The sequence below is a fragment of the Argentina anserina genome, chromosome 5 (genome assembly GCF_933775445.1).
Source record: "Argentina anserina chromosome 5, drPotAnse1.1, whole genome shotgun sequence".
In the NCBI taxonomy this organism is placed as follows: Eukaryota; Viridiplantae; Streptophyta; class Magnoliopsida; order Rosales; family Rosaceae; genus Argentina; species Argentina anserina.
Window position 1 is genome coordinate 19,397,523 of NC_065876.1, and position 13,519 is coordinate 19,411,041.

Consider the following 13,519-nt stretch of genomic DNA (forward strand, 5'->3'; position numbering starts at 1 on the left):
AGAATACAACATCAATGCGGCGCCTCCGACGTCAACCTATCTCCGCAACTCTGACTATCCCCGTGCCCCTCCGACGTCGACCGCTTCTAAGGTAGAGAGCTGCGTTGTCGTTCCACTTTCATAGAGAGAGAGAGAGAGAGGGAGAAATTAAAAACAAAATTGAATGTGTCTATTTTCGTTTATAAAATCAACGTATGTATACTTAAAAGTGGACTAATATGTGCCGATGGTTAATGTCAAACAACTGACTCCCCTTTGACCACTAAGAATAAATTAGGGTTTAAACTCCAATTAAATTCAGCGAGATTCGAATCTAGTTACGAGGGATTCTCACACTTATTTGGAGGCGGATGGGCCTAAACAAAGGGGGGGGGGGGGGGGGGGGGGGGGGGGGGAAGCGCTAAGAAGGGGAGTTGCTGAATGCGGTAGTGCAGTTTGTTATTATAGGAGCTAGGTCGCAATGGCAGGAGCAGGTTCAAGCTCAAAGATGGGAGAAGAGGAGGAACTCACTTTGAGTGTCAAGTGGAGCGGCAAGGAGTACACGGTTCGAGTATGCGGCGACGACACTATGGGCGAGCTCAAGCGCCGTATCTGCCAACTCACCACCGTCTTGCCCAAACGCCAAAAGCTTCTCTACCCCAAACTCCTCCCTTCTAGACTCGCCGACGACGCCGTTCTTCTCTCCTCTCTTCCTTTCAAGCCCTCTGTCAAATTGACCATGATCGGGTCAGTATTCCCCCCCCCCCTCTTCTCTCTTTTTGGGTTTTTATGCTGTTCGAATTTGATTCTCACCCAACAGTAAACATGAACACACAGTACTATTGAGGATGACATCATCGTGGATCCGGTCGACTCGCCTGACGTTGTCGACGACTTTGAGCTCGGCCAAGACGAGGCTGTTGATATCAAACATAATCATCTCAATAACCAGAAATTGAGGAGGCGTATTGATCAGTACAAGGTCCCCTTTTTTTCTTTCTTTCTTACTCTTGAGAATCATTATAAGCAAAAGAAAATAAAAAATGAGAATCATTTGTGATTGGCATTGTAGATTGAGCTCAAGAATCCGTGCCGGCAAGGAAAGAAGCTGCTAGTGCTGGATATTGATTACACTCTCTTTGATCATCGGTCCACAGCTGAGAACCCGGTTCAACTCATGCGGCCTTGTTGGTGTTTCTTCTCAATTTTTACAACGTTTTCTACATTCTCAACTCTTTTGTGTCTCTGTGTACCTTAACATTCCTAACATTGCGTCTTCTGTAGATCTTCATGAGTTTCTGACAGCGGCTTATACCCAATATGATATAATGATATGGTCTGCAACCAGGTCAGCTCTTACCTTTTAATCTTAATCTTGCCCTTACCCTCTTCTACCCCTTATTTATTTTCCAAGCTTGATTCAGTATCATACATGCATGATGCATCCTCACATTTTTCAATTGGCTGTAATCAATAATCCTTTTTTTCTTTCTTTCATATAACGGTATATATAATTTTGTGTATGGCTGAGCTCTATCGACTGGTAACAAAATAAAGTATAGTCAACTCTATCAAACTGGTTCATTTCAAAAGTTTTTCCTATTGAATTTTTCATTCCACTCTGTTCTTTTTCAGTTTGATCCGTCCCAAAATTCTTCTTAGAAATGAATTGTTGACCTCCTTTTTTTCTATCTCTCCATCTTGCATCAATGAGTAATAGAAAGACTGCATAATGGAATAATGTTACAGCTAGATACTTGGCATATAACATCAAATTAGTACGACGAGAAGTAGGAACATGAGGAAGAAGTAACAATGATATCAAAGCTATACTATTATGTAGTTCAATAGTTGTGTGACTATACTCAGACAGTGTGGCGATAGAGAGGCATATGAAGGCAGACAATCACTTGTGAAGTACTGTAAGCTTATTGCTAGCGAAAACAATTGAACAGAAAATACATCAAACCAAAAGCTTGATGACTGATAGCAATAGCCACAAAGTGGATAAATGTCAATCGTAGTCTTGGCATGTTATGTTGCCAAAATGTTTAGAGGACCACATATTCAATGCTTGAATTCATGCAACATATTGTTTGCGTGTACTAAACTTAATTTGAGGGGCTATTGGTTTTGTAAATTAAATAATTGATAGACCAATTTTTTCCTCAACTTATGAGGTTCTCAGGTACACGTGATACAATATAAATTATTTTTTACAACTTTGTTTGCGTGTTTTAAACTTAATGTTAGGGTATGGCTATCGGTTTCGTAAATTAAATAATTGATAGACCATTTATTTCCCTCAACTTTATGAGGTGCTCAGGTACATGTGAAACAATATAAATTATTTTTTGATTATTTGATGTGCACAATTGTAGCTTCAGTTTGTATATATTATTTTTCCACAGCATGAAACGGGTTGAATTGAAGATGGGACAGCTTGGGGTACTCAACAGTCCCAACTACAAAATCACTGCTCTACTAGACCATTTAGCAATGATTACCGTTCAGTCAGATTCGCGTGGAATCTTTGATTGCAAGCCACTAGGCTTAATCTGGGCTCACTTCCCCGAGGTATGTAAGATTGTAAGATGTTATTGTTGATCTCCACTTTCTGTCTCTTTCTCGCCCTCAAAATAATAATAAATCGGTGTTGATAATTATGTTTCCTTCCTTTGTAACTTAAGCCACAGTACAATCATTTTTTACAGTTTGCCAATAAAAGTTCTAAGGATTAAAAAAAAAAAAAGAGTGTTGCGAACTATGCATCTGTGGTATGGTTCTGTCACAACATCCATCTGTGGTATGGTTCTGTTGTTCCAAGAACTATGAACAGTATAAGAGTGTTGCATTTTCCTTTTTATTTCCAATCATCATTGTGGTGATTTTTCGCCGTTTCATCTTACTTTCAGTTCTACAGTTCAAAAAACACTATAATGTTTGATGATCTACGAAGAAATTTTGTGATGAACCCGCAAAATGGTTTGATCATTAAGCCGTTCAGGAAGGCCCATTCTAGCCGAGACACTGATGATGAACTTATCAAACTCACATCGTATTTGCTTGCCATTGCGGAACTTGATGATTTGAGTGCCCTTGATCATAATCTGTGGCAGTCATTTACTGAGGACAATGTCAAAAGACGTCGAGATGAATGACATTTGAAGCTCTGGACTAGTTTGTTGCATATATTGACCTTTTGAGGTATCTTAGGTTTGTCATGTCCTAGATATAGTTTCGACTCATCTCTGATTCTACATGTCTCTCCAATAAGTGTGTAAACCTTATTTTCCTCGGTCAATGTAACTCGTCCGTTAAGATTGACAGTGTATGAAGTTTAGAATGAGTGAAAAAATATGTTATAATGTCATCCTTCTGACAGTTTTTGTTGGAGAATCTTATATTGTGTCATGATCAATTTACTGTTGGGGCACATCTTAATATCTCTTACATTTCAGGGACATCGATATTTTCTTTATCTTACGGATGATCGCAACTTGAGGCCTTTGGATTGCCTACTTTGATTTCTCTAGTCATTTCTTTCAAGACTTGTATACCGAAAAATCTTTGTATAAATTATCTTATATTTTTACAAGGGTTATGTGTGTTTTACATTTAAAAGTTCAAACTGCTTAAACTACATATAAGCAGTCACATACATACACCCAAAATTCACATGAATTTCGATAGGTTTTTCAAGCTTGTACCTCTCAACAAAGGCGCTGGGAGAAATTACAAACTTGGTGAATTTTGTTGAACTAGCTATATGAAGCTAGCTAAGGTTTTTACTTTTTACTCAAATTGAACTAAGCCTGTTGCGGAAAGGAAACCTTTAACACGTAAAATTCAATTAAGGAAATGAGATGTGCACAGACTCACCTACTCCTGTTTAAATGAGAGAAATTCCAATGGCTCTACCCGCCTAATTACTAAGCCTAGTATTAATAATACTACGTACCAAACCATCCATGGCATTCAGCAGAGCAGTATTCCCATTTTGGAGAACACCTACAAATATATATCTGCACCAAAATTGAATAACTCACATCGGATTCCGACTTTCGTTTTTTTTTAAAGAAAAAAAGAAGTGGAAAGAACAAGAGAAAAAAAGGAAGGAAAGAAGATGTTATTTTCACGAATCTGCATTGATTTGGGTTGTGGACCTTGTGGTAGAGCTGGAGTCCAGTTATATATATCAGAGGATTTATTGTCATCATTAATTTTAAAATTAATGATAACGCATAAATCTGGGATCTTATATACATACATATACTGCATTTACACTGGTATATATAGAGAGAGAGATGAGCGAGCAGCAGTACATACGTACACACCACCACACTAGTAATCTCTAGCTTTCAGAATAAAAATCAAAACCCAAATCATATCTACGACGTTCAGTATACCTTTCAATGATCATTGATCTCTAAGAACGTACACAATACAAGGAGGCAACTCGATCAGAATGGTTGGTGGTGGTGGTGACGGCGGCGGGGTGTGCAACATTTTTACCTTCACCTTGTCTTTGGTGTCGATCATCTTCTTCTCTTCCATTTCCTTATCTTGTAAGTTGAATTTTTTTCTATTTTATTTTATTTTGATTGAAAATAATGAAGATCGACGACGATATATATGATGATGGCATGGTGCTGCAGATGGATACGACCCATTAGATCCTTATGGCAATGTAACCATCACTTGGGATTTTCTGGCGGAGAGCAGCACAGATACGTATGACGTGAGTTTATATATTTTCAGCTACCTCCCTACGTTTTCATTCGATCCTCTCATTCATTTTCATCAAAATGTCATTCAATTCTCCTTTGTTTCATTTGACGATTCATACTTTCTTCAATTTTATTCATGGCAAACGTACGAACTGATACTGAATCCTTAGTTACTAGTGCAGTCTTGGGTTGGTCCTATAACTATGTTACGGAATCCATATATATACCAATCGTAAAGTTAACCTAACCTGGCTAAAAAGCTTCTTCCTTTTCTTTTTTTTTAGACAAAGGTTTTCATAGCAATTCTTGAAGTTATTCAATTGTACAAAATTTCGAATGAAAAAAATTGGACCACTCTTGTGAATTATGACATGATCGATCCGTCTGCTGATACCTTTCCATATACTAATTCGCATTTTTATTAGATAGTTGATTGAGTTCCCTTTTAAATATGATATTTGGGACACATTTTCCATTTCTTCAAGTGATATTGGGGTTTATCAATATATCAGGTCCCTTTCTTTATATTTTAGCTTTGATGAGCCTATGTACATTCATCTTTGTATTTGATAGATTTGGATTCTTTGTGCCAGAAAAGAAGGAAGGACACAACATTTCTTGTCACTTATCTTTCGAAGATATGAGAATTGTTACGAGCCATTGAAACAGAAAAATTCCCCACAACCTCGTCAAAAAAGAAAAGTGAAATTTATACTCAGGAAACTGATTCTGCTAGGATATTGATCATTCTCATTATATATATATATATATATATATCGTAATTTATAGTCAAGCAGCTAAGATAGCTATATACGCTGATATATATTGTTCTTCTGATGGATGTGCATGCATGCATGCAGATAAAAGTATCGATATACAACCTGCAACAGTACAGGCATGTAGAATTGCCAGGATGGAAACTGCAATGGAGGTGGAACAAATCGGAAGTGATCTGGGACATGCGTGGTGCCGAGGCAAATGAGCAAGGAGATTGCTCGGCGTTCAAGGCTTCCGGTGGCGGAGATCTTCCTCATTGCTGCTTGAGGCAGCCCGTCATTATTGATCTGCTTCCTGGAACTCCATACAACATGCAATACAAGAACTGCTGCAAGGGAGGTGTTTTGTCATCCATGAACCAGGACCCTTCCAAGTATCTCTCCTCCTTTGGGATGAGCATTGGAAACTTTCCTTCTAACCACCCATGGTCGAAAAGTCCCTTCGATAAGCTTAACCTTACAATGCCTACAGATTTCAATCTTGGAATTCCTGGTTACACCTGTGGAGACGCGTTTCTAGTGCCCCCAACGAGGTACACTGATGAGAGAGGACAAGGACGCCGCTGGAAACAAACCCTTGAGACATGGAACATCACCTGCACCTACTCTCAGTTCCAGGCTTCTCCCGCACCCAAGTGTTGTGTGTCCTTGTCTGCCTTCTACAACACCACCATCGTCGGCTGCCCACGTTGCAGTTGTGGATGCCGAGGACTAGGAGGAGCCAAATGTATCGAGTAAGTAAAGTTTGTATGTCCCTTTTACTGGCTCGATTAGCTTAATACATCATTACCTCATAGCATGCGGTATATGCAAACTACACTGCAGGTCTGGTGACAAACCTCCTCCTTCTGTGTTGGAGCTTCCATCAGAGCAGCACGCATCAGCACCACCTCCTTTGTTAACATGTTCGCCGCATATGTGCCCCATCAGAGTCCATTGGCATGTCAAGCAGAGTTATAAGGAGTATTGGAGGGTGAAGATTACAATCACTAATCTGAATTTAGTGAAAAACTATTCTGATTGGAACTTGGTTGTTCAGCACCCAAACTTAAGAAGCGTAAGGCAGCTTTTCAGCTTCAATTACCATCCCCTCACTACCTATGGAAACATCAGTAAGTCCTCTGATTCCTACTTCTCGATCAGCCTAGCTCTGTTTTAGATCTTCAATTGATTTGCACTATTATATATGCTAAGCAACTCAACAAACTGGTTATCAGATGATACGGGCATGTTTTGGGGCATCAAATTTTATAACGATATGATACTAACCTCGGGAGACCAAGGGAACGCACAAACAGAAATGTTGCTGCACAAGGATGAAGGAATTTTTACATTCAGAGAAGGATGGACTTTCCCAAGAAGAATTTCCTTCAATGGGGATGATTGCGTTATGCCTTCTCCAGACGACTATCCGACACTTCCGAATAGAGCTAATGCTATTGCAGCGGCGTCCCTGCTATTAGTCTCCTTCCTTCTTCTAGCAGTCGCAGCACCGGCTCTTTTCTGATCCCGATAGATGGCCGGAATAGTTTGATTGCCGTTCTACTTCTGTTGTGCACCTAGCTCAATGCCACATTCAGTTTAATTTAGAGCACATATAGATTATTCGCGATCATTTGTAAACATCAATAAGTATATAGCTAATTATTTGATGACTTCCATTCTGTGACTCAACTTCATAATTCATGTACCCGCGCATGTTCATCAGTTCCCCAAGTGTCTAGTTTACTAGATTAAAAGCGTAAAGGCGTTATTAAAAATCCTATTGAGTCATGATGATGTTTTAATCAGCAACAACAAACATAAGTTACGGCCAGCTGCTGCTAATAACATTCAATCAAAAATTTATCTTTCTCAAAACCAATTCGAACAAAGAAACCACGGATTTCATTTATAACAATTTTACAAAAGTACACATTCCTATCATAATGCCTTGCAAATCCACAGCCCAAATGATCACTGTACTATGTGGGAATCTTCAATGGGCCAGAACTGAACCATGCAACACTAATGAATCATACGACTAATTAGGACATACAGTAAAAATTGTACCGGACCTTTTCTGAGTTACCACCTCCGGTATCTCATCTGCCCTAAATAGAACTACCTTGGGCAATGACTACCAGGTGCACAGACATTAACTTAACAGAGAAGGACAATAAACATTGACAATCGAATTACACGAAGTGGAGAAGAAAGGGAAGGCACCAATAATGGGATAGCTCAGCCTTGTCCCGCACAAAGGGAAGCAACAAACTTGTCAGGCAGGGGATGGCAACATCAATGGAAAAGAGAGATAAACACATCAGCTCTGACTTGACTACACATCTAAATGTGAAGTGCACCTGTGACAGGGTCACGGCCTGCATTTGGATCCTTGTGTTTCAAAGAGAGGTTTGCAAATTGAGAATCAAGGTCTCTGCTGTTATTACGTCTATGGCTAGAAGAAGGTCGTTGCTGTTGCTGTTGGTGCTGCTGATACAATGTTCGTAGCCTCCCAATCTCCCTCTCCAACAATTCTTGCTCCACTAAACATGAAAAGCTCAAATATATTAGCCACCTCATGAAATTTGAATAGCAAAAATAATGGGAAAGAAATAACAAGCACAGCTCTGCAGATATGTTATAAAGATGTATACTGTTTTTTCATAAGAACATTTTGAGACAGCAAATGAACCTTTTTTCTTTTCCCCCATAAAACATTAGCATTCAACAAGTCTATACACAACGAAGAAAAACAATTGTTTTACCCTAGATCTGTAAGACCAACCTTTAAACATAGTTTTATCTTCTACATTGTAACTATTAATAAATAAGATTATGAAATTGTAGATTATTGATCATTTCACTTCTGCACAACAGGAGAGTCCAGTTTTTGAATGTCTGGTAAATTTAATTTTACACCATAGTAACAGGCTTTGTCTCGAGTGAATCTGTTTGACAAGGTTTGATTACATACTTTGAAAAGAGGAACTCCTAAAGAGTTAATGATTTAACATTCCGGACTCCATTAGTTCGAGGGATTCAAAGAATTAAGTATCAATGACTATAGAAATGGATATCTTATCAGGTTTAGGTTGATAATGAAAAGTTTCTGAGATTCTCTGCTCATGGAGGGGCCTGGGGGAATACTATGACCTCTTAGGTGGGAAGCTGGTCAAGCTATCATTTATATCCCTTGCTAGAACTTATCATATATGTTCTACACTCTATTATCTGGGATTTGCTCTTATATAAAACCATCCTGCAGCAAACCTGCTAGGAAAAGAGCAGCGTGATAACTTTCTTTTGCAGCCATAGCAAAAATGTGCTACTTTTTAACAGCCTACCAGAGGATGTTCTATCTATATAACGCACACTAAAAACTGCAAGCAAACAAAACTACACAACAAAGTCAACTTCCCTCATAGTTGACTTCTGATTTTCTGAAGGGGTTATGGACCCATAAAGAACAGTCTCCAGCTATTTAATACATTGATGGGCCTGTAAATTTTCAAGTATTATATATTCCAGATTGGTAAGCACCTGTCTCTGAAACCCTCTGGAGTTTTATATAATCCCCTACTAGAACATTGTTTTCAATATTTACATTTTATCCATGTTTATCCCAATCTTTATAATTCTCATAATTCTCCAATTTAGTTTCCAGTCAACCTGACACTACAATAGGTACGAGATACATCACATAATCTAAGAATAGCTTCACCTTTCCTTGCAACTTCCCTAGTAATATGTGCTTCAAAACTTCAGATCTAATTGATTTCATAAACTAGCTGATACTATTTTCATTCAAGACATGTGCCTAATTCAGTATCAGATGAAGTAGAAATTCAGATAGCCTATCGGAGCATTAATTGTACATATAGAAACTCACAGTATTTAATTAGTTGCTCCTGTGCTATGTTTTCTAATCGCTGCTTGAGAGCTTTGTTCTCCATGCTCAGAATTAGATTTTGCTGGTTTAGAAATTCAAGCTCAGCCGAAACTTCAGTCCCCTCTGCCTGCAGAGTAACAGTACAGGCACAATCAGTAACTCTTTATCTATAAAAGGATCAATGTTCTGTCACCCAATTCAATTTTAAAACAGTACTTTAGCTTCTTCTTTCACTTGCCTGTAAAGCTTGCACATTTCTCTCCAACTCAGCTATGTATTGCAGTTTGCGAACCCGTGAACGTTGAGCAAATTGCCTGCAGTAAAGAGTACATCAAATTCCATACATATTATCTCTAATCCCATTCTAGGACACAGAAATCAAGTTTCCACTATCATGTCCATTAATGAGGTTACAAGGAATCTGTAACAATCATCGTCATATTTCTCAAAGCACTAAACTATTTTCATTTCCTCGATTTATTCTTGCATCCTCAAAGTAGAAACAAGATCGATTCTCAGGATTTCTTGCAGAAACATACAATTCAACTGCCTTCTCCGTGTTTTTCAGAAATCAAAGGTATGTATTTCAGAAGTGTGACAGAGTTAAATAATACCATATAAGCTATAGGTAATGTTAACAATTAACACCCTTTACAACTTAAGATAATATTATATACCCCATCTATAATTTTAACACAATCATGACCCTTCTTGGTAGAATATCTGCACCTAGGTGCATAATAAACGCAAAACCCTACTTTCCTTACAAGGCTATTCTCTCATTTACTCTTCCCAAATTGCTTTGGCATTCACAGCAAAAAGGTAGAATGCTAAGCATCTTTGAAAGGCAATGAAAATAAAGAACTTGTCCTTTCTTGATTGTCTAAATAAAAGCTGCAGGACTTATTAAGCCTAGAAGATATAAGAAACCAGACAAGAAATGGAATTCCAAAACATACCATTATAAGGGGGAGAGAAGATGTGGGATGTCAAACAAAGATAATATCATAGAAAGAGGTTCCACACATTAGAAACTAAAATAATAAATTTGTGCAGATACAACAGTTTCGTCTCCAGATGCACAGATTATTACAAGACATAAATACATAGCCATCGCTGTTAAAAACTCTAATGCAATGATAGACTTGATGTGCTTGTATATAAAGTGTCCATGCATATATTTCAGCTTGTATCAACAACTAGAGGTTGCACAAAAACAACCTATAAGTAAACCTAAAAACATTTCTGCATGTAGTGGTCATATGCCCTCAGCTCGTTCCAGCACCTATAACACAAACAAAAGAGTACCCTACTCTACCCCTTTGCAGGGGTGGATCTAGCATGTACACTGGTAGGGCTCAAGCCCAACCGAGAACTGCCGTCAAAATAAATTAGCATGTGTCATATAGGCATAAACCAGTTTATAGTAGACTTGGCTAACTAATTTTCATCAACACCTAGCCCACCAAAGTTCGAATCTCCTAGCATGCATTTCCTTTTTTCTGATCTATTATCTTTGATTAAAGGTTTGGGCCCACTAAACTGAATAGTGTAGTTCCTTTTCTGTAGTTTTGGATCTTATTTGATGTTTAGGCATCAATTCTTAGAGAATAATTGCATTTTCTTTTTCTTGTGAAATATAAGGTTTATTTCTAGAGCCCTTATTTCTATTTATAGTTCTTACTTTCGTCTAGGATTCTTAATTTATTGATAGTAGATGTTATTTACCATAGTATCGATAGCTTTTTCCAACTCTTATTTATTTTTTTATTTTTTGCTACGAATTAATTCGTATATGTTATGTAATTTGATTACCACTGTACTAGCTAGATTTTCTCTTCTAATTTCAGTCAACAAACAAAAAAACTCAAGCCCACCCCACCTATAAATCCTGGATCCGCCACTGCCCCTTTGTTTCCCATTTTACGTGCATTGGTTATGGAAGTCGTGACAAACATTTAACTTTAGGCATCAAAGTAAAAAAAAAAAACCATTGATTGAATTCTAGCTAGGTCCCCAGATATTCATGAAGGATCATCAAATGATCAGTTAGAGGCATGTCAATCACAAACCATTGAAACCAACTATGTAAAATTATGTTTCTATCAAGTAATATGAGTATGGATAAAGAGTACAGAAGTTAATAACATACTGTTTTGCACGTTTTGCATCCGTCTCCGATGCATATGGCTTAGCATTGGAATTGTCCTTTTTCTCAGAGGCAGCTTTAGCATCGTGTGGGCCAGATTCAATGTGATCTTGCTTTTCACTGGCTGTAGAGACAACCCCATCTGCTTCTTGCGTAGTAGATAAAGATGCTGAACTGTGAAGAACAATGTTATCCTTGAGAGAAGAAAGGCTTCTTGGGTTACTTACGGCACTCACAGAAGATTCCCATGCCTTATTTTTCTGCTTCACCAAATTCAGTTCAGTGTACAATGAAGCATGTCTTAAATCTGTCTGTGGATCAAAGTCTTGAGTGGGTCTCCAAGAGGGTGCGGAAAACATATTGTTAAATTTGTACTCATCTTGACCAGCATAATCAATGTTGGTAACATTAATTGCATCTACATACGCAAAGGAGTCACTTGAAGAACGACGATGGCCTCCTCTGCATATAGGTGTCTCTGGCTCATTAAGGAGATCATCAAGCCAAGACGGTTGCTCCTCTATCAGTAAACTCTCTGAGGAAGTTCGCTGGTGGTGTGTATTTCCCTCTCTAGGCTTCTGAATAGTTTTCGACCCCATTGCAGGACTGAAGACATAATCTGCATACGACGGAGAAACACTAGGAAATGGACTTTTAGGTGGAAGCAACGGGTGCTTTCCGGAATACATCAGATTTCTCATATTTGATGAACTCTTGGAGTTTTCCATGCTTCAATGCCGGATTCCTGTAAACAACATCGCATAAGATCATAAATTACTTGTAGAAAAAGACATGAGAAGCCCAACGCATAGTTCAGCAACCAATAAAAGAGAATACAAAAATTAAAACACACTTAAAATCACCAGCTTCTAACAACTTGAGTAAGAAAATTGCTGTTATTGAATCCGACAATGCGTATAGATGAAACATAGCACCACAAACGATCTACCGAACGGTTCACAGTGACGAAATAGCCCTCATAGGCGAACGATTCCTAAACCCACACACGCACTTAATCCAAGGCAATGCACATAATTCATTAATCATCTGCGACGAAAACCACTACTACTTGTGTAAAGCATCAAAACACAGATCACCCAAACTAATCCAATTCGGAATTTTGTCACGGAATTGTGTGTTGATTCAATTAGCACGTAATCAATCACGCGATTGCTAATAACAATAAGTGATTTGACGAATTGCTGAGAACAATGTACGCAAAGTAAGAGCTGATTTTTTTATGAGATTTGCATGAATTTGAGAAATCAAAAAAGAATAGAGAATTCATCCGTGAAATTACCTATCACCGAAAGGATTAATCAATCGGGATCTTGGAATGCAATCGGAGTTTCTTCTCTTCTCTTCTCTAGGGTTTCTGAGTTTTCTATGGCTCCTCTCTCTCTCTCTCTCTCTCTCCCTTTTCTCTCTCTAGGTCTTCTCTCGTTGATGTCTTTTAACATTTTTTAAGAAAATTCTTTTACCTAATCTTATTTTCACGCTTTCCTGTTCTCCTTTTTTTCTTTTTTTTTAAAGTAAAATAAAAATTGATTCGAAAGTTTCTCTTTCTCCTTTTTCACTTTCATTTTTTACTTCAAACATTCTATATTTGAACTAAAGAGGAGAAAAACGGAAAACAATATTAAATTATATATACTACTGACGACATCAAAATAATTTTTTATGATTTGATCTATTCCATCTTCACTCTGAATCTTCTTTTGAGGGACCAGTCACGATACATAAGAAATGTAGGTGTAACTTTTAATTTTCTTCTACATCTCATTTACTAAGTACTTAATATTTATGCTATAAACTGTACTAAAGAGGTGAGTGCAATTTTGGCCATTTAAGTCTAGTTTTTTTTTTATGTTTGGAGTATCATAGGATAGATGTTATTGTCGGTCTTTAAAGTGTGTTATCTTTTTGCTGTTTATTGAACAAAATTTGACATAAATGCCGATTTGTACCCCAAATTTGGCTGAAATTGTCAATTTGCACCCCGAACTTGCAT

At 37.8% G+C, this 13,519-nt stretch overlaps 3 protein-coding genes and 1 pseudogene across 3 annotated transcripts; 2 read left to right on the forward strand and 2 right to left on the reverse strand.

Moving 5' to 3' along the window:
- Positions 1-13,519, reverse strand: part of LOC126795674 (uncharacterized) — a 157,843-nt pseudogene that overhangs the window by 104,086 nt on the left and 40,238 nt on the right.
- Positions 417-3,443, forward strand: LOC126793973 (ubiquitin-like domain-containing CTD phosphatase). Its single transcript, XM_050520610.1, has 6 exons — positions 417-726; positions 817-961; positions 1,052-1,166; positions 1,264-1,327; positions 2,391-2,556; positions 2,895-3,443. The coding sequence occupies exons 1-6, from the start codon at positions 461-463 to the stop codon at positions 3,138-3,140; spliced, it is 1,002 nt and encodes a 333-aa protein (XP_050376567.1). The 5' UTR covers positions 417-460; the 3' UTR covers positions 3,141-3,443.
- On the forward strand, positions 4,448-6,992 carry LOC126793789 (COBRA-like protein 6). Its single transcript, XM_050520413.1, has 5 exons — positions 4,448-4,547; positions 4,638-4,720; positions 5,570-6,219; positions 6,311-6,597; positions 6,703-6,992. Exons 1-5 carry the CDS (start codon positions 4,448-4,450, stop codon positions 6,990-6,992), a joined length of 1,410 nt encoding a protein of 469 aa, XP_050376370.1.
- On the reverse strand, positions 7,348-12,947 carry LOC126793968 (uncharacterized protein At4g06598). The gene is made up of 5 exons (XM_050520603.1): positions 12,809-12,947; positions 11,512-12,253; positions 9,594-9,673; positions 9,360-9,482; positions 7,348-8,013 (listed from the first exon to the last, which is right to left on the reverse strand). Exons 2-5 carry the CDS (start codon positions 12,234-12,236, stop codon positions 7,814-7,816), a joined length of 1,128 nt encoding a protein of 375 aa, XP_050376560.1. The 5' UTR covers positions 12,237-12,253; positions 12,809-12,947; the 3' UTR covers positions 7,348-7,813.

Excerpts from the sequence above, each read along its gene's own strand:
- LOC126793973 (XM_050520610.1), top strand. The coding sequence starts at position 461 with ATGGCAGGAGCAGGTTCAAGCTCAAAGATGGGAGAAGAGGAGGAACTC. Across the intron at positions 1,167-1,263 it reads GGTTCAACTCATGCGGCCTT|ATCTTCATGAGTTTCTGACA; the intron begins GTTGGTGTTTCT and ends CGTCTTCTGTAG. Across the intron at positions 1,328-2,390 it reads ATGATATGGTCTGCAACCAG|CATGAAACGGGTTGAATTGA; the intron begins GTCAGCTCTTAC and ends ATTTTTCCACAG.
- LOC126793789 (XM_050520413.1), top strand. The coding sequence starts at position 4,448 with ATGGTTGGTGGTGGTGGTGACGGCGGCGGGGTGTGCAACATTTTTACC. Across the intron at positions 4,721-5,569 it reads GCAGCACAGATACGTATGAC|ATAAAAGTATCGATATACAA; the intron begins GTGAGTTTATAT and ends GCATGCATGCAG. Across the intron at positions 6,220-6,310 it reads GGAGGAGCCAAATGTATCGA|GTCTGGTGACAAACCTCCTC; the intron begins GTAAGTAAAGTT and ends ACTACACTGCAG.
- LOC126793968 (XM_050520603.1), bottom strand. The coding sequence starts at position 12,236 with ATGGAAAACTCCAAGAGTTCATCAAATATGAGAAATCTGATGTATTCC. Across the intron at positions 9,483-9,593 it reads TGTGCAAGCTTTACAGGCAA|AGGGGACTGAAGTTTCGGCT; the intron begins GTGAAAGAAGAA and ends CTCTGCAGGCAG. Across the intron at positions 8,014-9,359 it reads GGAGCAACTAATTAAATACT|TGGAGCAAGAATTGTTGGAG; the intron begins GTGAGTTTCTAT and ends TTTCATGTTTAG.